The 21,686-nt window shown below is 39.9% G+C and overlaps 1 protein-coding gene across 1 annotated transcript in view; it reads right to left on the minus strand.

Moving 5' to 3' along the window:
* sema3g (semaphorin 3G) overlaps positions 1–21,686 on the minus strand; it is a 90,951-nt gene that overhangs the window by 14,419 nt on the left and 54,846 nt on the right. Inside the window, exons 6-10 of the mRNA XM_008120484.3 lie at positions 20,369–20,485; positions 19,589–19,731; positions 4,788–4,902; positions 3,403–3,472; positions 1,956–2,100 (exon numbers count right to left, since the gene is read on the minus strand). Of these exons, the coding sequence (XP_008118691.1) occupies positions 1,956–2,100; positions 3,403–3,472; positions 4,788–4,902; positions 19,589–19,731; positions 20,369–20,485 (590 nt within the window). The remainder of the gene's footprint in view (positions 1–1,955; positions 2,101–3,402; positions 3,473–4,787; positions 4,903–19,588; positions 19,732–20,368; positions 20,486–21,686) is intronic.

A 21,686-nucleotide genomic window follows, 5' to 3' on the forward strand; every position in this document is an offset into this window, starting at 1 on the left:
CTCCTCCCAGCATCATGGCAAGAGTATAGCCCGAGGATCGGGAGAGGAGGATCGGGAGGAAGATTGTGGCAGTTGCCATGTGTCTCGCTTTCTTCTGGCATAAGGATGCAGTGAGCAGTGTGTGCATAGCCATCCTGTCTCTCCTGGCCCAGCCCTTCCATCCGGGCCCGCAATGCAGCCCCAAAGAAAAAGAGTTTGCTTATGCCTGGTCTAGAGTCTGCACAAACTATGCTTTAATCATTTAGGATGTTCTTCTGAGGTATATTTTGGTCATCTACAACCATGCAAATGTTTACGGCTAGACATCAGGAGTGTCTGCTTCCTGACCAAAATGTTGAGTCTTTTTAAACGTAATCATTTCCAGCTTTTCAGCTTGGCATGAGCCCTGACCATGCTCAACCGAGAGAAATAGCTGGTTTGCGCATTTTAATTTAAAACACAACAATGATGCACTTGATCCTTGTAAATGTGCAGGATGTGTTCTTCCTGCAGGGTATTGAAAGTCAGCTCACTTGTTTTGAATTGGCTTTTCAGTTCAAATTGTGCTAATTACGAACCACCAAGTGATTTATCAGTATTAGAGAACAGCTTGAGGAGGCATGTGGATGTATGACATATTGCTGTCAAAGAACATCTTAACTTGGAGATGAATTTGCATTTTAATCTAGGCTGGGCATCCTTACGGTTTTAAAACCAAGGTAATACTGCTTCTATCAATGATTAAAGGTGTTTAGAAAAGTTTGGAAAAGTTACTTTTTACCATAACTCCAAGAACTTCCCTCAACTTGACTAAGTGTCCTAGGGATTCTGGGAGTTATAATAAAAAAGTAATATTTTCAAACTTCAGAGGGTCTTGTAAGCAATGATAGGCTCCTATATCAGGAGGTTTGCAGTATTTTTATACTTCTCTATTGTTCTTTTTAAAACATCCAAACAATGTTTTTGTGTCCAAGACTATTTTCTGGCAATTCCCAGCACCAGCTATACATTATTTGCACCCCTGAATGGATTTGTCTTTAATTCCAAGACATATTGGAACAATATATTATTGTCTCTTCCTTCCTTGCTTTTCTTAAACATGTCTTTAGGAGTTGTGATGTATCAGTGAAAGTGCAGTTTCGTACTATAATGCTCAGTTTGGGGGAATGGGGAAGGACCATAAAATCAAAGAGGAGAAAATTTAAACCACAGGACCATTTCAACAGACCATGCCCTCATTGTTGTTGTTATTTTTTAATAAAACACTTTTGGATGAATCCTAGTACAAATCCAGAAAGATCCTTATAAACAACCACTTAAAAGACTAAAATGAACAGACACAGAGGTGTCAACAACTGACAAAATCCAAAGAACCATACTATGAGAACTCATGCTTCTTTAAACCAGTCTGGAAGAGTACTATGTGTGGAGTTGATGAAATGATTAGAAATCATATTGTACTCCAAAAAAATAAAACAAGATGATAAATTAATACAAAGGATAATGACAGAACTTCAGGAAGTGGAATGGGGGATATTTAAGCATTTTTTCCCCCAGCCATCACCTTGGGGAAACTTGCTCCATTCTTGTGTAGTGATCAATTTTAGAGGAAAGTACAGCTTGAGCAGGAAGACTTAACCTTAATTTTTTTCCACATTAACTCTTGCTATTTAATTTTTTAGAAACCACAACATGTTCGCTAATAATAATATTAATGTTATCTGTACTTAGGTCCCAGTTTAACATTTTGAGCGCTGGTTGTTTGATGTTTGTTTTTGATGGGGCAAGACACAGTACTAGGAGTTGAAGGGATGAGCATAATGAATTTTCAAAAAGAGTCCTTGACTTTGAATTAAAATGGTAGATACAGAGACAAACCAGTTTATCCATGTCCTGCAGTGAATGTATCATGAGAGTATCCATAATAGATTTTCTCTTTGCAAATATTTTTAGAAATACAGCTTTGAGTTACTCACCACTCCTGGTCTTGGGTAAGGCACTTTGCCTTCGTAAGCTGACCATTGATGGTCTGGACCATCTTTATGTGCAAATGGTCCATTAAAAACCTCCCAGATGTCTGCCATGCGATATACACAGATAGCAAAGCCTTGGAAGACATTGCTGCAATGAAAAGGTCATTTGTCATAATTTAAACCTATTTGAGAAAAACATTCCCTTGACCATCCTGAAATCTTGTGATACAGGGCTGGAGTTTATTTATTTATTTATATATATATTTATTTCCACTATTTATATCCTGCCCTTCTCACCCGAAGGGACTCAGGGCGGCTTACAACACTGGCACAATTAGGTGCCTATACAAAATCAACAATATATAACAAATAAATAAACTATCTTAAATCCTCAGCCAAGATAGAGGCACTCAAATAGAAATCCAGTAGTCAGTTGTCCAGAAAGAATCAGATGAGTGCTAAAAAGCACATATTAGAACCCACAGGCAAAAGGAGAAACAGGTCTTCCCATGCTTATTGATGGTTGTATTTTAGTCTTTAAATGGTTGTTGTTGGTGTCATAAATTCAATCTAAGAGCAGCAGTTATTTTTAGGGCTTCCGAAAGTCTCTCCCCATGTAACTGAACTGTTACACAATAAAAGAGGCAGAGGGTCACTTTTGTCATTTTGGCTTCTACTGAAACTTACTCTTAGTCCCATTTATTTATCTTTTTGGCAGTCAATGGCATCAGCAGAACTCCCTTTCAGCATAAGTTTTAAAATAAATTGATTCTGTTCCAGTCAGTTTTGTTCACTGCACAGTTTTCACATCCATATGTAGAAACTGGAAGTAAGATGGCGTGGATGATTTGGCTTTGGTATTTAATAGTATTTCTTCACACTTGAGGGTGTTATCTAGTTCCTCCATAGCTTACCATCCAAGTTTTAGTGGGTGGGAGATTTTAATTTCTTAACCGAAATTTGAAAATTGATTAATGACTGAGTTGAGATATAGAAAAGCTCTCAACCAACTAAAAGCACATTTTAGAATAAAGTTCTTACTGCCTTCCAATCGTGAAGCCTCAGAAGTGGCATTTCAGTCCTTTAGAGTCAGAAAAAACTATACAAAAGCTGAGTGTTTGTATCATGAAGAAGGAATGTGGCCATCTGCAGAAGACCAAAGGGTCAAATTGAGATTCCCTATTCCTAGTCTATGACGAAAGAGGGGACAATGTCAAGAAACACTATGAGCCCCCTTACCCACTAGATAAAAAGAACACACCAGAGAGGGAAGGGAGAATGTCACATTTTTTCCTGTATCCAATCTCTCCATTCTCCCCTCATTGCAATGTCTTTGCTGGCCACAGCCATAATCCTGCGGTCAGCAAACAGAAACTTTCTCTTATAAAAATTACAATGAAAAATAAAACCATAGTAGACTAAACCAAACATCCATAAGCAAAACTCTCACCTGATGGTGCTAAACAGTGCATAGATCTCGGGGCTTTTCCCATCTTTAGTTCTCAAAAGAAAGACATCCTCTGTTTAAGAAATGTTTGGTACATATTATTTAATGGATCCTGACCAATGTTCTGGTAACATGCACATTTCAAAAACATAAAATCCTATTCAGTTATGTCTCTTCATCTTCTGCCTAAAAATGAATGATTGAGAATGCTACATATGTTTAAGGACATGCTACACATTGAATTAAAGGTTTTTCTACCACATGTAAGACTAATAGAAAGGTGGGAAGGGGGCAGACCTTTTCACTGATGTCATGAATCCCAAACAATCCCAAACTGCATGATCTACAAGGCATTTGTGTGTTTTATTTTAGTACTCATTGCTTCCAACACTCAGTGATTAGTCACATTGAGTCCTATTATTGGTAGAAATGTGGGGTATAATTGAATAAAATAAAATACTAATAATAACATAACAACAACAACAACTACTACACAGAAGATATTAGATCAGACTAGCCTTTCAAGAATTGTGTTACAGTTACAATGGTGGGCAACTGCAGTGGGGTCCAGTTTCTGTCCCTGTATAGGGTCATGTGAATGCACACTGGCTGAATATTGTATGGAAATGTGACCTCAAAATGACCAAAGTCATTACAGGTTGGGTATCCCTTATCTGGAATTCAGAAATCCAAAATCTTCCATAATCCACAATTATCCACAATTGGCTGAATGTGATGGTTCAAAATACACAAACTTTGTTTCATGCAGAAAATTATTAAAATTAACCAGTGTATGGTATAAGATGTTTATAAATTTCCTGTTTAGACTTGGCTCTAATCCCCAAGATATCTCATATGTAAGTACAGTATAGGCAAATTCAAGTATTCCAAACTTTAAAAAAAAAGCATTTTGGATAAAGGATACTTCATCTATATTGATTTTAGTGCCTTAAATCTGATATGCTTTTTCATGTTTAGATGGTTTAGTGAGAAGGACAAGCTGCTGCCCAGAGAAGCATTTCAACATTTTGATGGGCACTATGAGGAACTTTGAGGGTCTTCAAAAAGGGGACTGAAGCTTCATATATGCATTTCCCTATTTATTAAAGAGTAATATCTCCATCACCTAATTTGACAGTGTAGATGCACCCCTAGTCTTACATGGAGCCCCACAGTGGAGTACAAATTAAGGTAATAATCAAATCCACACTTGCTTAGTTTCAGCACTGCTGAAGAATCAAAAGCTCCCATGTAACGCATTGGGCTTCCTTTCTCACATGGTATTAAAGTAGATCCCAATATTTAGTCACTGACATTTAACTGACGTCAATACCTAAATCCTGGAGATTTGATCTTGTACAAAGGTGAAGAAAATAGATTCTTCTTACCAAGTTCATCAAAGTACGTGTCAATTCCATCTGGTCCTGGGACAGAGCACACCAACCGGGCTTTGTTGAAGGTACTCCATTTGTTGACTAGCACCCGTTGTCCTCCAGCATCATTCTGAAGGGAGAAGAATCAGTGGTGCTCAGAAGTGGCGGCAGCTGATGCTGGGGGTCCAGAGAACCCTTCACGGACCACCCCAAGTTCCCAGAATCCCCCAAAATTTTACCCAAACTGTATAATTTTTCACAACTTTTTATTCAAAAGGCTTTAAAACATTGAAATATGCAGGTTTAAGATGGTTCACCTTATTAAAACAACAAGAACCCTGGCTGTCTAAAAAAATTGGTTGTGTTTTTGAACTTTCAAGGAGACTTTGCAATCCTTTGCCATCCTGAGGAACAAAAGCCTCTCCAAGCTCACCACATGTAAGTTTCTGCTGCTTATGAAACGTGGTTCTGCCACTCTGCTGTATTTTTGAGGAATCACCCCAAAAGAGGGTGTTTTTTTAGACTAACCAGATTCCCAACAGGTTGTCCAAAAAGCAACCAGACATAACATAACATTTCCTTTCACCCAGATGGAGGCTGCAGCCTGGCAGAGTTTTTGAAGTGCTAAAATTGAGATTCAGTACTGCAATGAACGTTAAGTTTTAAAGTCAAGAGATATGAATTGGTCTATAATATTAAAAAGGTATATTCTTGGCTAAAAAGTATTATTTCAATACTATCCAATTTCCCTTCTGAGGAAGAATCCTCAAATGAACAGGGGTATTCTTATAAACACATCCAAAGAATAAGATCCTTCACAGAATCACTCTCCTCTCCATCAGGATTACTACCATGATGACCCAATTAGAAGAGAATGAGAATACAAAACTTCAGACTAGAAAACAAAAAGGACAAGAACTTAGTGATTATTTTATCCCCATATGCACTTGTAGGTTATGAATATGCTCTCTTAAACCATTGACTTTAGTTTGTTCCTAACCCGATTGTACGTCCATTCAAACTAGAATTGCCATTTTAAAATGGATTAGATAATTGAAATTTTATTGCTGTTTTGGGATCCCTTTTCTAAGTTCTCCCAAATTTAGGCCAAACTCTAAATTTATGCTGATAATGAATAATCATAACGTTTCTGCTTTTGAGGAAGTTAAAGATTCTCATAGTATTCAGAGAGCCACACAATCCTTCACCTTCATCCTTCAGGGTAAGAATTCACAAATGTGGGTGGGCTTTTTATACTTTAACTTTCTGTTTGCCTCTGCAACTTTTATGTCAAGAAGTTGCAATAGTTTTTTCAATTCTTCAGAGACATACGTTTTGTATCTCCCCACACAAACACCTCAAAAACTGGGTGGAATCATTTATTTTGTGTACCACACAAGCACAGAATCAAATGGAAAATTCCTAACTTGGGAGCTGAAACTTCATATTTCCAAAAGAGACTGCTGGGGTTTTGGTTGCTCCTAGTGAGACTGTTTTTGTGAGCTGACGCCCCTGCTATAATTTGAGACACCCTACCAGAGGCAGCCTTTTATTTTTATACTCCCACTGCTGGAAATAATACTGCATTTTTATCCCTTTTCTGTTGTTCCATTATATCATAGTTATCTATGGATATTGTAACTCTGATATTTTGGGCATAGAGCATTATCTAAGTTTATTTTATTCGAGAATTTTCTCCTGCCAAACTTTCAAGCGAAATCCACAGCTGCTGACAATAAAGCAAAATGCAAAAAATGATGCAGAGCAGTTAAACACCAGGAGGTGGAGGATACCAGAATTTGCTTTCTGACTCTGTATGTGTTGAAATTCTGTCCTCAAGGGTTCATAAGAACCTTGTTTTTTTGACCTTCTAGGCACATTGTTGGAGCTACACCCTAAGTTATGTTGATGCTGGTTGGAACTGTGAACAGATGGCTGGCCAAATTCATTTCATCTTGTCTTTCTCTTCTCCAGAACCTAGATTCAAGATGACTTACAAAAGTAAACTGTTATAGTTGGCTTAAAAGGAAAACAAATATGTTGTCAAAAGCATGAAGAAGTCTTATGAGGACTAAAGATGGGCATCTTTATCCTGGAAAAGTAGAAACTGGAGAGGAGTGGTTGAGAGTTCTTAGATCCACTGAGGAGGCCCTTCTCTTGTTCCCGCCTCTGTCGCAAACACGACTGATGGGGACGAAGGAGAGGGCCTTCTTGGTGGTGGCCTCCGGCTCTAGAACACTCTCCCTAGGGAGATTAGATTAGCACCTACCCTGGCCACATTCCGCAAAAATTTGAAGACTTGGATGTTTCAACATGCTTTCGAACAGTAGGTCCGTTTTCATCACCATCCAGTCTTAACTATTTACTGCCCTAACCCTAAGCACTTTACCCTATTCCTGAATCTTGTGTTTTTGCATGCCTGCCTTCCCTGTAATTTCTTAATAGCCTAATTTAGTCCTGATGCTCACTATTTATTTTATGAATGTTATTTTACTGTTATTGTTTTAATTATACATGCTGTCGTCGTATTGTTTTATCTGTTGGCTTGAACCCATGTGAACTGCTCCGAATCCCCTCGGGAGATGGAAGCAGGTTATACATAAAGTATTATTATTATTATTATTATTATTATTATTATTATTATTATTATTGTTGAGATAAAAAGGAAACATGACAGCAGTCTACAGACTCCTGAACAACTGTCACACAAAACAGAGTACACATACTCATTTTCTGCTGCTCTACAGTGCAGGTGAATAACATGAAATGAGTTAAAACTGCAGAAATGTACATTCTAGTTCAACATTAGGAGAAATATCTTCACCTTAACAGTCCAAGAAGAGAAAGAAATTAAGAACCAAATGGGTGAGTGACCTCTCATTTGCTGAACATCTTCAGACAGGTGCTGGGCAGCCATCTGGTAGATATAGTCTAGGTACCGACTGATTCTCTTGAGCAGAGGTGCATGTGCCCCCCCCCCTCAAAGTGGAATTACTGCATCAAGCAGGGAACAAGATGGTCCAACCCATTCATAACCCAAGCATAACTCATTACTTAGGGACACAAATTGTAAGAGAAGAAGATGGAAGTTTTCTCCTAAATCAGAGACAAAAGTTACTGGACTTATTGAAACATCTTGGACTCTCAGATGCGAATCTAGTATGTACACCAATGGAAGTAAATTACTGGAAAAACACTTCAGAAAGTGAACCATTGACAGACAATAACTTGTATAGAGAGACTATTGGAAAACTACTGTACATTAGCTGTATTACAAGACCAGACATTTCAGCAGCAGTTGGAATACTATGCAGGAAGACTAGTCAATTAAAAGAGTTGCAAGGTACCTGAAAGGCACACTGAACCTCAAATTGCGATTGCAAGCTACTAGTGATCTCATATTGAAAGGATATGTATATGCTGATTGGGCCACCAGCGGTTATCTATTTTTCTACGGAGATAGACTGACAGACTGGACAACACAGAAACAAAAAGTAGTTGCATCATCATCAACGGAAACAGAGTATGTGTCAGCAGTGGAAGCATGCAAGCAGTTGAAATGGCTACACATGATGCTAATAGACTTTGGAATCAGTAAGCCAACACCAATAGAAGTCTCTGAAGACAATCAAGGTTGTCTAAGATATTCCCAAACAGAGAAAATCAGCCCATTGCTCAAGCATGTGGATACAAAATACCATAGTGTGAAGACCGCACATGAAGGGGCTTATGTTTCTTCTCTTCCTATTTGACAGCTATCTCCTCCCCTATTTGAAGATGTAGCAATGTAATCTCTTGAGGGATGCAGTGACTTCCTCTCTAAAGGTATTTTGATTGCCCTAGGCTTTATTGGCTATGTAGTCAGCCTCCATTTCTTTCTTCTTCTCCCTTTGTCTCCTCCAGTGAGGATGCATTTTGTCATTCTCCAGGTAAAATGTAACTGCATGGATATTTTTACCTTTTACCTTCCTTAGATATGATATCCAGAAAGTTACTTAGCTCCAAGAACCTTCCTATCAAGAATGTATTTCTTTTACTTTAATAAATATTTTTGAACCTATATTTGGGCTTATGCCGTCACACCCAGGCACCTTTTAGAGTTTTAAGATGTGCTTCTTTCTTTGCCCGGGTGAACTGCGGGGGCCTTACTTTGAAGCTCAGGAATCCTGGTAACCAACGCCACTTCAAGTTGAACAATCAAACAAGATTTTATTATCTCAAACTCCTTGGCAGACTTGGCACAAATTGTTGAGGTTACAAATACAAATAGTCAACTTATAAAACTTTGCAGACGTTCCTTTCTTGCTTTTCCCCTTAGTTGCTGGGTTAACTTCTTCCAAAGGCGAAGAGATCCTGAGATCCTCTCTACCCTAGCCCTGAGCTGCTATATTAGAAAGAACAGATCTTTCCCTATCTACACACAAAGCTAGCTTGGAGACGAAGTAGTTGGAGCTTCTTCCAATGGCAGAGAAATCCTGATATATTCTCTGCCCCAGTGCTGAGTTGCTATATTAAAAAGAGCAGGTCTTTCCCTATCTGCTCAGCACCAGTTTCAAAGGCAAGAAGTTAGTACTTACGATGGCTTGTCTGAACTGGCCTGGCTTGACCACACAAGCACATCTGAGTTCTTTTCTCTTCTGTCTAGAAAGCAAAAGGCGTCTCAAAATGGAGATTTCATCCCCAGGAAAAGGGGCGGTCTCCAGAACAAAAAGATACTTTGCAAGCTTTCAGCAACAAAGACTTTGCTGAGCTGGCTACAAACTCTGCTAATGGTTAACTATCAGGGTGCTGCAGAATCTGCAACAGCCCTGGAAGAAATGCAAACAGGTGCTATTTCCTACAACTATGAGAAAATGCAAATCAAACTCCTGGGAGGCGGAACAGGGCTCCATGACATCCTAAGGAATAGAAGCTTATCCCAGCTCACCACACTTAAGTTTCTGCTGATTAAGAAGTTTAGTTCTAGTACTCTGTTATATTTTTGGTGGAATCATCCCAAAAGAGGGTTGTTTTTAAGTCTAACCACTCAGAGATACCCAACAACTGCATCAAGCAGGGACCTAGATGGTTCAACCCATTCAACACTTTATGAATCAGAGATTGATAAGCCTATCAAGCCTGCTGGAATAAATATGTTTCTCTCTAACATCAAAAGAGGAAGGATCAATCTCATCTTCAAGGGCAGGACATTTTCCTATCTGGGCACTATAATGGTAAAGGCATTCTGTACTTTCCCTAATCAACTGTACTTCTAATGGTGACGTGACCACAGGACCAAGTTGTCCCTGAAGATCTGAGAGGATGGACAGGATCATCCACAATTTGGAAGCTTAGTATCTGTGAAAGGCCCTGAACTGAATTTCTGTTCAGAAAGGAGTGGGCTAAACCATAGTAATCTCCAGACAAGTCTCTCTCTCACTCGATTCCACCATTTAGGTCGTGACTCATTTCATAATAGAATAAAAAACCTGCATTTCTACCGTCAGAGACCACCAGGTTCTAGTAGCCATGCTGATCTTAAAAATACAAGAAACACATCTCATAAACACATTTGTTTCCCTTCCACAAAACCCATGATTTGCAAGCTAAACCCGGTTGCTAACTGAGCTAAGCTTTATCTAGGCAGGAGTTTGTTATGTGTTCACACCAGAAAGATCTCATGGGTGAGTGCAGGAACTTAACCTGCTTGTTGTTGTGTTATTTTCTGCCTGCCAAAGACACTAAAGAAGATAAGACAACAGGCTATCTCAGCTATACTCAGCAGAATATTTCCTTTGACTGATTTGGCAACCTGACAGCTCTGGAAGTAAAAACTTCAGCCCTGCTTTCTCCTCTCAAACAAACACAGAATTACTAAATGTGAAGGGTCTGATTAATCTAATAAATAACGGTTTCATTTCATAATGTTTATTCCTAGGATTAGGAAGAGAGCAAGGAATTCACAGCCAGCAGAACTGTTGCTTGTATGGAAGGCTGCCATCACTCCTCATCTCCATCCCAAGCCTGGTGCGTGCTGCTTGGTGTTTGTTCCAGAAAAGCTGAGTTATTGCAGGCAAGCGCTGCTATGATAATTTCCAGCTGACAAATGCTTCTTCCCAACATCTGAGAGACTTTCACATTTCAAGAGATAGAAACTAAATGGACCTTGGGTAACTCATGCTTCTTTAGCTTCCAAATATTCAGGGATTGTGAGATATAATTCCATGTTCACTTAGTAGTTTTTGAAACCCAGAATTTGAAGAAAAAAAAATGACTCTGGTGGGACCACAAGAATTGCCACATATCTATTTACTAAGACTGCTTAACTATTGACTTTTGGTGACTTCTCTGAAACTTGACACAAAGGAGAATAATTATATTATTTGTGATTCTCTTTCTGAACAATATGATTGGAAAGCCAAGGTGCTGATTTTCTTAGCTACTGTTCAAGTAAACTCTCTCTTTAGTCAAGCAGACTCTAGGAGAGAGAGAGAAACATTCATATTCTGCCAGACTGCAATATCAATGTTCTATTAATTGTTATAGTTGATGACCGAGACCCCCGCCTTTAAATTCATCTGACTGCGGAGGGTTCCACAGATCCGGATCACCAACCGAAGGAAAAACGCGCGGACCACAACAAATTATTATTAATTTCTTTTATCACTCCCCCCCCAGTCCTAACATTGTAACTAATCCCCCAACAAAAGTATCCTTTCTTTTAACTTGAAGCTCTCTCCAGTGGTTATTTTGTATCCCTTTTTCTGGCCTCTCTGCATGCAAAAACCTTTTTCCTATCTTCCACTAACCCAGCCGCCGTTCAACTCTGGCGGGAAGCCTCCTGAGCTCTCCCTGCCATTGCGTAACATGGCGAACGGAACAACTTGACCCATAACTTTACCAAAAATACTCCAAGCATGCCCATCTTTTATATCTAACACTTTTGGAAGCCCCTGGTTCCGGGACCACCAACAGCGCCAGAATCGGTCCAGTTTAAAACTTCGGATCAGCTGTTTGTCAAAAAGCCGGCTCCGATCGCTCTTTTACAGCCGCAGCCGCTTCCCGGCTCCCGCGGCTGGCGGATTGCCTTTGCAGGGACACAAGCTTCTCCCAGGGCGGCTGGTAGTGGACTGCCATCTCCCCTGGAAGGGAAATGTAGTTTCCTCAAGGACCAGCTGTGATCTCTACTGCGGAAAGAGCTCCCGGATGAATTTCTCCTATTCATTCATCTTCATTTTTATGAATGACCGGACTTCTCATTCATATACTTATCTTCAGTTCTATGAATCGCCGGGTTACCAAGAACAGAGATCAACAGGAATTCTTTCACTTTATTATTTTTATGAACTTCCAATTGCCTGAGCTGTTTATGAACTTTTCATGAATTGTATGCTTATATGTTTATGAAATATTGGAATCAATTCTTTATTAACTGTTTAGCCAAATGTAATTTGGTCTATAGATCCCCTGGAAGATTCCCAAATTCATATATTTCCCCTTTTTATATATTATATTACAAAAAAGGAAACCGGGTTTACTCTCCGCTTTAAAGCCGGAGAGAACCTGAATTTCCTCCCGGTTCCCAGGAAACCCGCGATATGGCCAGATTGTTTACCCACACACCCCCAGCCTATACTTCCACTCAGAACTCACTCAATTTCACACCAAAAATCACCCTTTTTCATATTTATGCCTATAATCGCCTAGTCTTTAAAATACAACCAGCAGAAACCATTTTTGACCATTTTTCCTCGGCTCATCAGCTGATTGTCAGACAGCGCTCTTTGTGTAAATAGCCTCCTGATCAGCGCTATTAGCGCAGGGAGGGAAAATGAGCTATAAGTGTTAATATTTAATACTTTTTTTGGTAGTTTCGGGGTGAAATGGCTATAATATGATTCTCTATATTCCCTAGTATATTTCAATCAAAGAAGGCACAGTCTGAACTCTAGCTGACCCAGAAATCCCTGCCTTTCCTCACCCTAGATTCTGGGCTTCGCACAAAAGAGGATAAACTGTCACCATGAAATCTTATCTATTTTGCATCTGCATGACCCATAGCTAGAGATTGTCACTTTAGATCAGAGCAGCCCCACGGGTGATTGTATCTCATATGGTAATGTTGACCACAATCCCATCCTGGACCCCTGGGGAGCCAAAGGAAGACTCCCCACTGGTCCTGTCTCCGTAATCCCATAGTGTCAATATAAACTGACATCTCCGCCATACCTCAAGGTATTCATGAACTGTGTACGTGCATAAAGGACCCCGGACATCCCAAATGACCTTATTCAAAAAACAGCAATAATCTTAAGATTATCCTGGAAGGCGCTAGCCTCGGGTGATCGCTTTGCATAAGATAACTCCAAGGATTCATTCACCAGAACCCATTGTCTAGCTGACTCCCGCCTTCCTTAACCTGATTGGCCCTGGCAGAGGCGAGGGTTGCTCCTCATTGGCTCAGGGCACAGAGCGGGAAGCCCAACTCCCGCCTAGTGCGGCACCCTTGCCCAATCAGCAGCCAGATGAGCGGAGGGACGGGGCGGGAAGTTCAAACAGACTTCAAACTTGAAAATGTATAAAATGGCTTTATTTCTCAATGTAAAATTACATCTCGCATGTCGATCTATCGCGGCGGATGTCCTTTTCAATTGAATTGTTTCAATAAACATTTTGACGGTTTTCCTTCAACTTGGCAGAGCCTCCTTTCTTTCGGACTCAGGTAAATTATATTCCGGGTTATTTCCTACTCTCAGCCGGCTCGCCAAGGTTCGTTCCCTCATCTGGGATACGGTTCGGATTTCCCTCACGGGATAAATCCATACAAAATCGTGGTCGACAACATAGTGACAGGTTGTTTTATGAATTATACCAAGTTTTGATATAATTTGCTCTTTATTGTAATCAGGGGAGAATTTGGTGGAAGAAAGAAACACCAATTTTACACTTGACCTCACATTACCTTTGATTATTATAGGTTTGAACATGGAAAAACTCTACACCACTTTTAGGAAGGGAGCTGTACTCTAACAGTGATGGCACGCCTGAGCCTTTGGGAAAACTATACTGTCTGGCTTTAATCGGAGGATATCTACCTTCTATTAAGACCAAGACCTTTAACATACAGAGGCACTTTAGGTAAGCTGAAAATATATCCAAAACAAGTTTACTAAAACAAGATGAATAAAGGGTTAGCTCCACCCGGGGCTATTGAAAGATAGCTTAAAACAATACATTACAAAGGGAGATTTTGCTGATTGCAGACATCTCTCTGGAACCTTTGAAAGACCTTTGTCTCTGGTGTGAAGCAATGGCTCGCAAGCTGGAGCCTAAAGGCTGTCTCAATCTTCTTTCTTTGTGAAACTTGGGTTGACCACAAGGTTCTGTTGTCTCTGGGACTGACAGTATATGTATACTGCTAAATGCAGTGTTTATAGTGCTAAGGATGCCTGTTTTGGATTGTTGGGCCTAGGATTTCCAAACAAAAACCAGGCCTGTAGTCTCTATAGCTCAACTGTAGAAAAAGGAGAAGTCTAGCAAAGAAGCTCTATACAGGCAAAAGGAATAGATCAACTAAAGCTGACCTCTAGAGGGATTTTATGCTCCACCCAAAAACTAATACAAATGGAAGAATCTACACTACTGGGAAAACCTAAACAGAGGGAATGAAAGCAAAGGAGATGAAAAGGCAGAGCCAAGACTTCACACTAGCAACACACCTTAAAAAACACTGTTGACATACCCAACAGTCAAGGGGGGGGGTGTGAATTACTCGATTCCCCAAAACGAAAAATACAGGAAAACTCTCTGAACTCAAAATAATCTTTATTTTCTGGATTGTGGCCTCTTGTTAACATGCATACTCTGACAGCACAAGTCTAACACTTTAAACTATTTTTCTGGCTGGCCATCACTATTGTAAGGAAGCATCAACAGACACAGAGCCAAATGACATTAGAAAAGTGCAGTCCATTAATCTAGTTGTTGATTTGGCATTGTCTCTTTGACAGTGCTCACAACAGCTGTAGGATTCCCAGGAAACAAAAGGATAATGAATAATCATATTTTACAGATTCACTATCCAAAAGTACTGGAGTAATCCCAACGAAATGGAATTCTAAGAGAAGGAAAGCTAGGCAGGGGGTAGATCAACACTGTTTCCATATGGTGGAGATTCTCATTGGCATTCCAAGTGTATGATGTGCTGTGATGTATATCCAATACATATTTAGGCATAGGGAGTCTCTCTCAACAAACAAAAAGATCCTAGACACTTTCACATCCCTCATATGAACTGCCTTCCTGAAAGACTGACTGACATTTCTTCTCCATTTTGTTTCCCCCAGATCAACCTGCCTTTTTGCGTGGGGATGGGTGACACAAATCCCGCTTTGAAGACCACAAATGACACAAACACAGGATTGGAGAGAAACTGGCCACAACTTGTTTATTGATTATAGGAACAGAAGGGGTTGGCAGCCATGCATGAGTCCTGTATCCTGTATCAGTCAGCCCAATGCTGATCATTACCAAAACCATGCCAGGGTGCAACCGGGTCAGCAATAAATCCGCATCCCTGGCAACCACCAAACACTCCCCCCACCATTCGGTGGGGGGGGGGGGAGGCAGACCAGATCCAGGGCCCATGTCACATGCCAGGCAAGTTCTGACAAAACCAAAACAGTTAACATACAAGCACAAACCAAGATATGCAGGGAGGGAGGGATGGGACAAAGAAAGCAGACCCAGTGCCTGCTAAGACCCAGGAGCACCTTTAAAAAGGGTGCTCTGGCCAATCAGCGGCAGGCTCTGGCCTGCTGGAGTGGGCAGGCCCCTGCCGCTGATAGGAGGAAGACATCTATGGCGGAAAACTTTCCTGCCAAACAGGGGGATCCTGGGAAAGAGATACCCCCTGCAGCCACCATTAGTCGCATGGAGGCGCCCACCCCTGCAACGGCCACACCAAGTAAGTCAGTCACTGCATTTATTGATTGTCAAAGTATATTCAACTATGATCAGTTCTTTAATTAAAGGAAAATTTATCTTCTCCTTTTAATTTTCCATGAAGAATAAAAACTATTCAGGGAATGCATATTCGGCAAAAGTACCCCTGGCTATCTTTAAGTATACAGCATCGTTTTTCTTAAGACCTCCTATAGAGTGTGTTTGGCTTTTGCTTCTGTTATCATGATATAGTTCTGTTATCACTTTGAGGTTTATTGGAGCAGGTCTTTCTTGGCTGTGACATCATGTCTTTGGAGTACATGTATCTTTCCCAAAATTCAGGAAACAAATCGAAGTCTTAGCTTATCAGGATTTAGGAAGTCTATAACTGACAGCACTGTCTTCTGTATACTATTGATCTTTGGGTTTTACTGTTACAGCATGTTACTGTGCTCATTTATGGATTCTTGCTGTTTTAATCTTATTTAGAAACCTAAAAACCAATTTAAAAAATAATAATAAGAACCAGCTGGTCAAAATATATGACATAAATATCACTATATTAAGATAGAATTTCAGTATATATATAAGAATAAATGTCCAAATTGTGGTTCATGAGGACATTACTTACCATTCTAGAGAATTTTCGTGAATGACCAGTATATATTTCCCCACTTTTTGAATAAAGGGCAGCAAATAACATCAATCAAATTTAGGTAGTCCTCTGCATTAACTGGTGTAATACTTTGTGTTTCCACACATTCATAAATGTTCTCCAAAACAGTCAAAACTGAGGCAAATGTCAACATTGATCAAATTCGTCATTCACATACACCCCCCCCCCCTCTACTTAGACATAAATGAGCATTCATCCATGAATGTACATTCAGAGTTAATTTCTTCAGACTAAATCCTTTGTTTTTGCTAGACCCAATTTATTTACATAGCTTACATAGCAGATTTTTGAGGGCCAGAGCAGATTGCTTTGGCACAAGAGACATTATTATTTCTCTACCACAGTGTTTGGCTACCTGCAACCTAAGAACTGGAGATGCCAGGCACGGGATTAAGAACCCTCTCCATGCAAGGTGTATGTTATGTCACTGAGCAATTGCCAACAATGCACAGCTTTAGGAAAAATATCTATCTTGTGTGTAAGCTATTGAACCTTTCTGCTTAACACTTACTCTAAAGCTATGTTGTCAAATTTCAGACTGGCTTTATGAAAACAAGCACTAAATCACTCAACACTAGAGGAGAATTCATTACCTTAGGCTTGTTTAAATAAGGCTTGCCTGAACCTGACTTACAGAAGTTTATTTTTACCCTCAAGAAAGCAATATATTGTTTATCTGAAAGAGACGTGAGTAGTGTTGATTAATGCAAGTATAATTTTGAAACATTTATTTGATATCACTCTCATTCTACATCAATGCAGAAGCAGAACAATATATGACCTGCTAAGTAAGCAAGAAACCTGGAGCAAATGGAGATTACTTACAATGAGGACGGAAGAAGCAATAACACTCCAGTTGCACAAAGCAAATGGTATACTTAATATATTCAGACATACTTGCCTAAATACTACACTGAAGACTGGCTAGATATCATTTTTGCCCACAATGTGGTTCAATAATAGTTGCAAGAGTGAAATGTGAAATCCAGAATTCAAATCTCATCTCAGCCACAAACACAATTTCTGTGCAGTTCTGATCCACATTAAATGCTCCCTTGTCAATATAGACTTGCAAAAATGCTGTGAAGATATCCTACAACCAAAGGAAAAACAGGAAGAATCAGCCAGCCAAACTCTGAAATACCTGGCCTCATTAAAGATGAATCTGTAAGACTAGTTATACAAGATGTTGATAACATGGTTTAACACGGTGGACATTTTTCTCTTAGAATGCACAATACGGTCCTGGTCCTGGATCCTGATAACACCCATCTCCTCACTCAAAGCAGCTGGATCATAGATTCAACATTGTGTGTTATATCTTTTCTTAATTTTGGATGTAGTTTGAACTGCTTAGGAAATGTGCCACTGAGTTCAGTTTAGCACTTTAAAAAAAGTCAGGTTGAATAAGAAACCACTACCGAAGGACCACAATACATGCTGCATCTTTAGAAGCCAAACGAAGTTTCCTTTTTCAACTTATGAATCACTTCTATCTGAAAACAGCCATGTGAATAGAGACAATATAATTAAATAATAATTTGGCATTAGATAACAAAACAGATCCATGGTGGTACAGCAGATTAAACTGCTGAGCTGCTGAACTTGCTGACCGAAAGAGTGGAGGTTTTAATCTGGGGAGTGGGATGAGCTCCTGCTATTAGCTCTAGCTTCTGCCAACCTGGAAGTTTGAAACATGCAAATGTGAGTAGATCAATGGGTACTGCTCTAGCGGGAAGGTAATGGCACTCCATGCAGTCATGCCAGCTAAATGACATTGGAGACGTCTACGGACAATGCCAGTTCTTTGGCTTAGAAATGGAGATGAGCACCAACCCCCAGAGTCAGACATGACTAGACTTAATGTCAGAGGAAGACCTTTACTACCTATCAAAACAGAGAAATTGTCTATATCTTATTTTAGAGAACTGACAGCAATTAACCTAGTTTCAAACCACATTAGACAGTGGCAGAGAGACACGTGCTTATGTATGTCACAAAAGGGCAGAGGAAGAAAACACTGCCACCTGAAGGATCCAGCCATGTGAGAGCAACATATGCATCCTTTTTGACAGAAGATCACAAACTCCACTCCAACACAACATGCAAGTCATAAAAGGGCAATCTCAGAAGTGATATTCTCTCAAATCTGTTACTGTATGATGAATCCAGCAGCATTACTTAATACACAAGGACTCATTAGAAAGCAAGTAGTTTCCTCATGGAATGTGATTCCTATCCTTCACTATGTGCACAGCAGGACCATTTAACGAAATCAGAGTTGGACAACTGTGGTAGGTCCAGAGGTCAACTTCCTGCCCAGGAAGCCACATAGACTGCCAAAAACACAAAACAACAACAACAACAAAGAGGAAGTTGTGTTGGGGATTAATATTAAAAGTATGGAGGGACAACCATGAACTAAACCTTGAGTTATATTAAGAGGTACAGCTAATGTACTGGAGAAAGTTTCTGGGAGGAAAAGGAATGTGGAATCAATAACTTTACATGGAATTTTGGGCAAAGAAACAGCTGTGATAAGACAGCCTGAGGAAGAAAGAAAAGCTGAAATGGAAAGTGACTGAATGAAAAACTGGAGAGCTTCCATCTGGATGAAAGACCGAAAAATTCAAAGACTCTCTGAAAATGTCCTCCTTCCCTCACTTTCTCCAGTTTCTTTTGCCAACCACATTAAAGGAAATCACCAAAAAGGGGAGAAAACACACTCAGAGCTTTGGCTGAAAAATAAACAATTACATTCACACAGTATTTGCAGGCCAAGCACTACCGTTGATGAGATCTTGACAGAAGTGCTTAAAAATGCTGTGTATGCCAAAGAGAATTCTTATACCACAGGGTGCTATACACCAGGAATTTAATTGGGCAGTATATCTGGTTTCAGAGATCAATACACCATAAACCACGGCTAAGCCAAAATGGGCTTAACTCTGGCTTATATATTTCTGTAAGTTTTACCTCCCACTCCTGCAAAAGCACTTATCTAATGATTCTGGAGTGGGGTATTGTTGCTGTTATCAGTCCTAATTCAACAAAACCCACAGTCTAATCCTCTCAATGTTTTTATAAAATCTATCTCCTGCTGGGTAAAAAGGAATTTACTATCCAATAAGGCTGTAATATTGTGCCCTCTTACCTGGGAATATGCCCCATTGAACCCAATTGGATTCTCATCACAAAAATGGACCTAGGTACTCACCGCACAAATCCTTCCCACACGGCTAAAGATAGCACGCCCTTTGCTCTCTGACTCTGCTGCCTTTTCAGTGAAGAAGAAGTAGACCTTGTCATTATCTCGATCATCATTGTCTGGGATCAGATAAGCAGCAACAAATTTGGGAGCTGGGCAAAAGACCATATGATATATCAGCAAGAAATCATCAGAAGCAGTTTATGACTTTCATATATCTAATAATAGAGATGGGTAATCTTGAGCTCTGTGAAGGTTGCAACACTACAACCTCCTTCACTATCAGCCATGTTGACTGGAAAAAATGAAAAGTGGAGGCCCAGCCTCATCTGGTTGGTCAGACATTCCTCAGCTATGTGCTAGAAGTTGCAAACTCTGGAGACTTACCTTTGGAGTAACTGGTAAAGACAGTAAATTATATTTCCTCTTAGAAACATAATTGAAGCTTACTTCTATAAACATATCCAGGCCTCACCATCATTTTCAAGCAAAAATTCCTTTTAATTCTAACCTCTAACCCACCTCTCATCCTATTCTTAATTCCAGTGACTAATACTTCCTTTCTAATTCACTATTGTGTAGAATGAATATGCTCCATTCATTCACCTTTCCTCTGACCTTTTTATTTGCATGCAGACATTTACCATGATCTAGAGGCCAAAATATGCAAAGGTATGGCTATTCTATTTTCTTCTAAAAATACATGCAATTTCCCCTCTGCTTTCAAGACTGTACACTGACAAGTACACAACCCCCTCTTTGGTTGAAAGAAACCCAATTTCTTCCTACCATTAAGCAGCCGCTGGTCCATCTCAGTGCGTAGAGAGGAGCGATGCCCCATGGTTCGGAAAATCACAGAGTCCCTGCCCAAGAAATCTGCAGTTAGCCCAGTATACAAGTCTCCACCTAGGAAAGAAGCCCCACAGAAACAGCAAATCATACACAATATACTTGAAGTTATAGAAGTAATAATAACAGCACTACAAAGCATATTTGTTCGGAAGCTCCAATTAGTCCAACGGACGGCAGCCAGATTGCTAACTGGAGCGGCGTACAGGGAGCATACCACTCGCCCGCTGTGTCAGCTCCACTGACTGCCATTTTGCTGCTGAGCACAATTCAAGACTTTGGCCTATAAAGCTCTAAACGGTTCTGGCCCAGTTTACTTGTCAAAACGTATCTCCCGTTACGACCCACCTCGTAGTTAAAGTGTTCAGGAAGGCCCTGTTCTCGATCCCACCACCTTCGCAAGTGCGATTGATGGGGACAAGAGACAGGGCCTTCTCAGTGATGGCCCCCTGTCTGTGGAACACCCTCTCTAATGAGATCAGGCAGGCTCCCTCACTCCTATCCTTTCATAAATATCTCAAAACTTGGCTATGGGACCAGGCCTTTGAGCAACAGAAACAGCACTAACTGTAAAATGAAATTACGATGAATAATGGACAGACTTGGATCACGATTTGGAATGCACACTTGAATGTATATTTATATGGATGTTTTAACTAATCTATCTATTTTAACTTAATTGTTTTTATATATTATGTTTTATATGGGTTTGTTCAGCATCTAATGATGTGAATTGTAAGGCCGCCCTGAATCCCCCCTCGGGGGTGAGAAGGGCGGGATGATAAATGCTTGTAATTAATTAATTAATATTTGCATATTCATAGATATCTGCTCTAAATTAGTAATATTTTTTAACAATGAAGGCAGTATATGCAGGTGCTAAGATTGAAGATATGTGCTCAAGCTCAGAAAAGAATGGCTTGCTAAAATCAGCAAGATTTGGACTAGGAACCATTTAGGACACAGATCTCACTTTCTTGTTTTTCTTTCTATTATTGCTATTATTATGCAAACCTATTACATAATTTCTTGGCATAACAGGAATTGTGGAGCTGCACACCTAAAAAAAATTTAAAAGTAAATTTATCTTCTGGAAAAGAGAACATTTTCTATCTGGATTGGTAAGGATGGCAGAAGACAAGGTATCTGTCCAGCAGTACCATTACTAAAGATCTGGCTCCCCTTGGCCTGCTTCTCCTGTCACTATCTGTCCAGGCATAGTACTACATGGCCATAATCAGTCCTTTCTTGAATGTCT

The sequence above is a fragment of the Anolis carolinensis genome, chromosome 2 (assembly GCF_035594765.1).
Source record: "Anolis carolinensis isolate JA03-04 chromosome 2, rAnoCar3.1.pri, whole genome shotgun sequence".
NCBI lineage: Eukaryota > Metazoa > Chordata > Lepidosauria > Squamata > Dactyloidae > Anolis > Anolis carolinensis.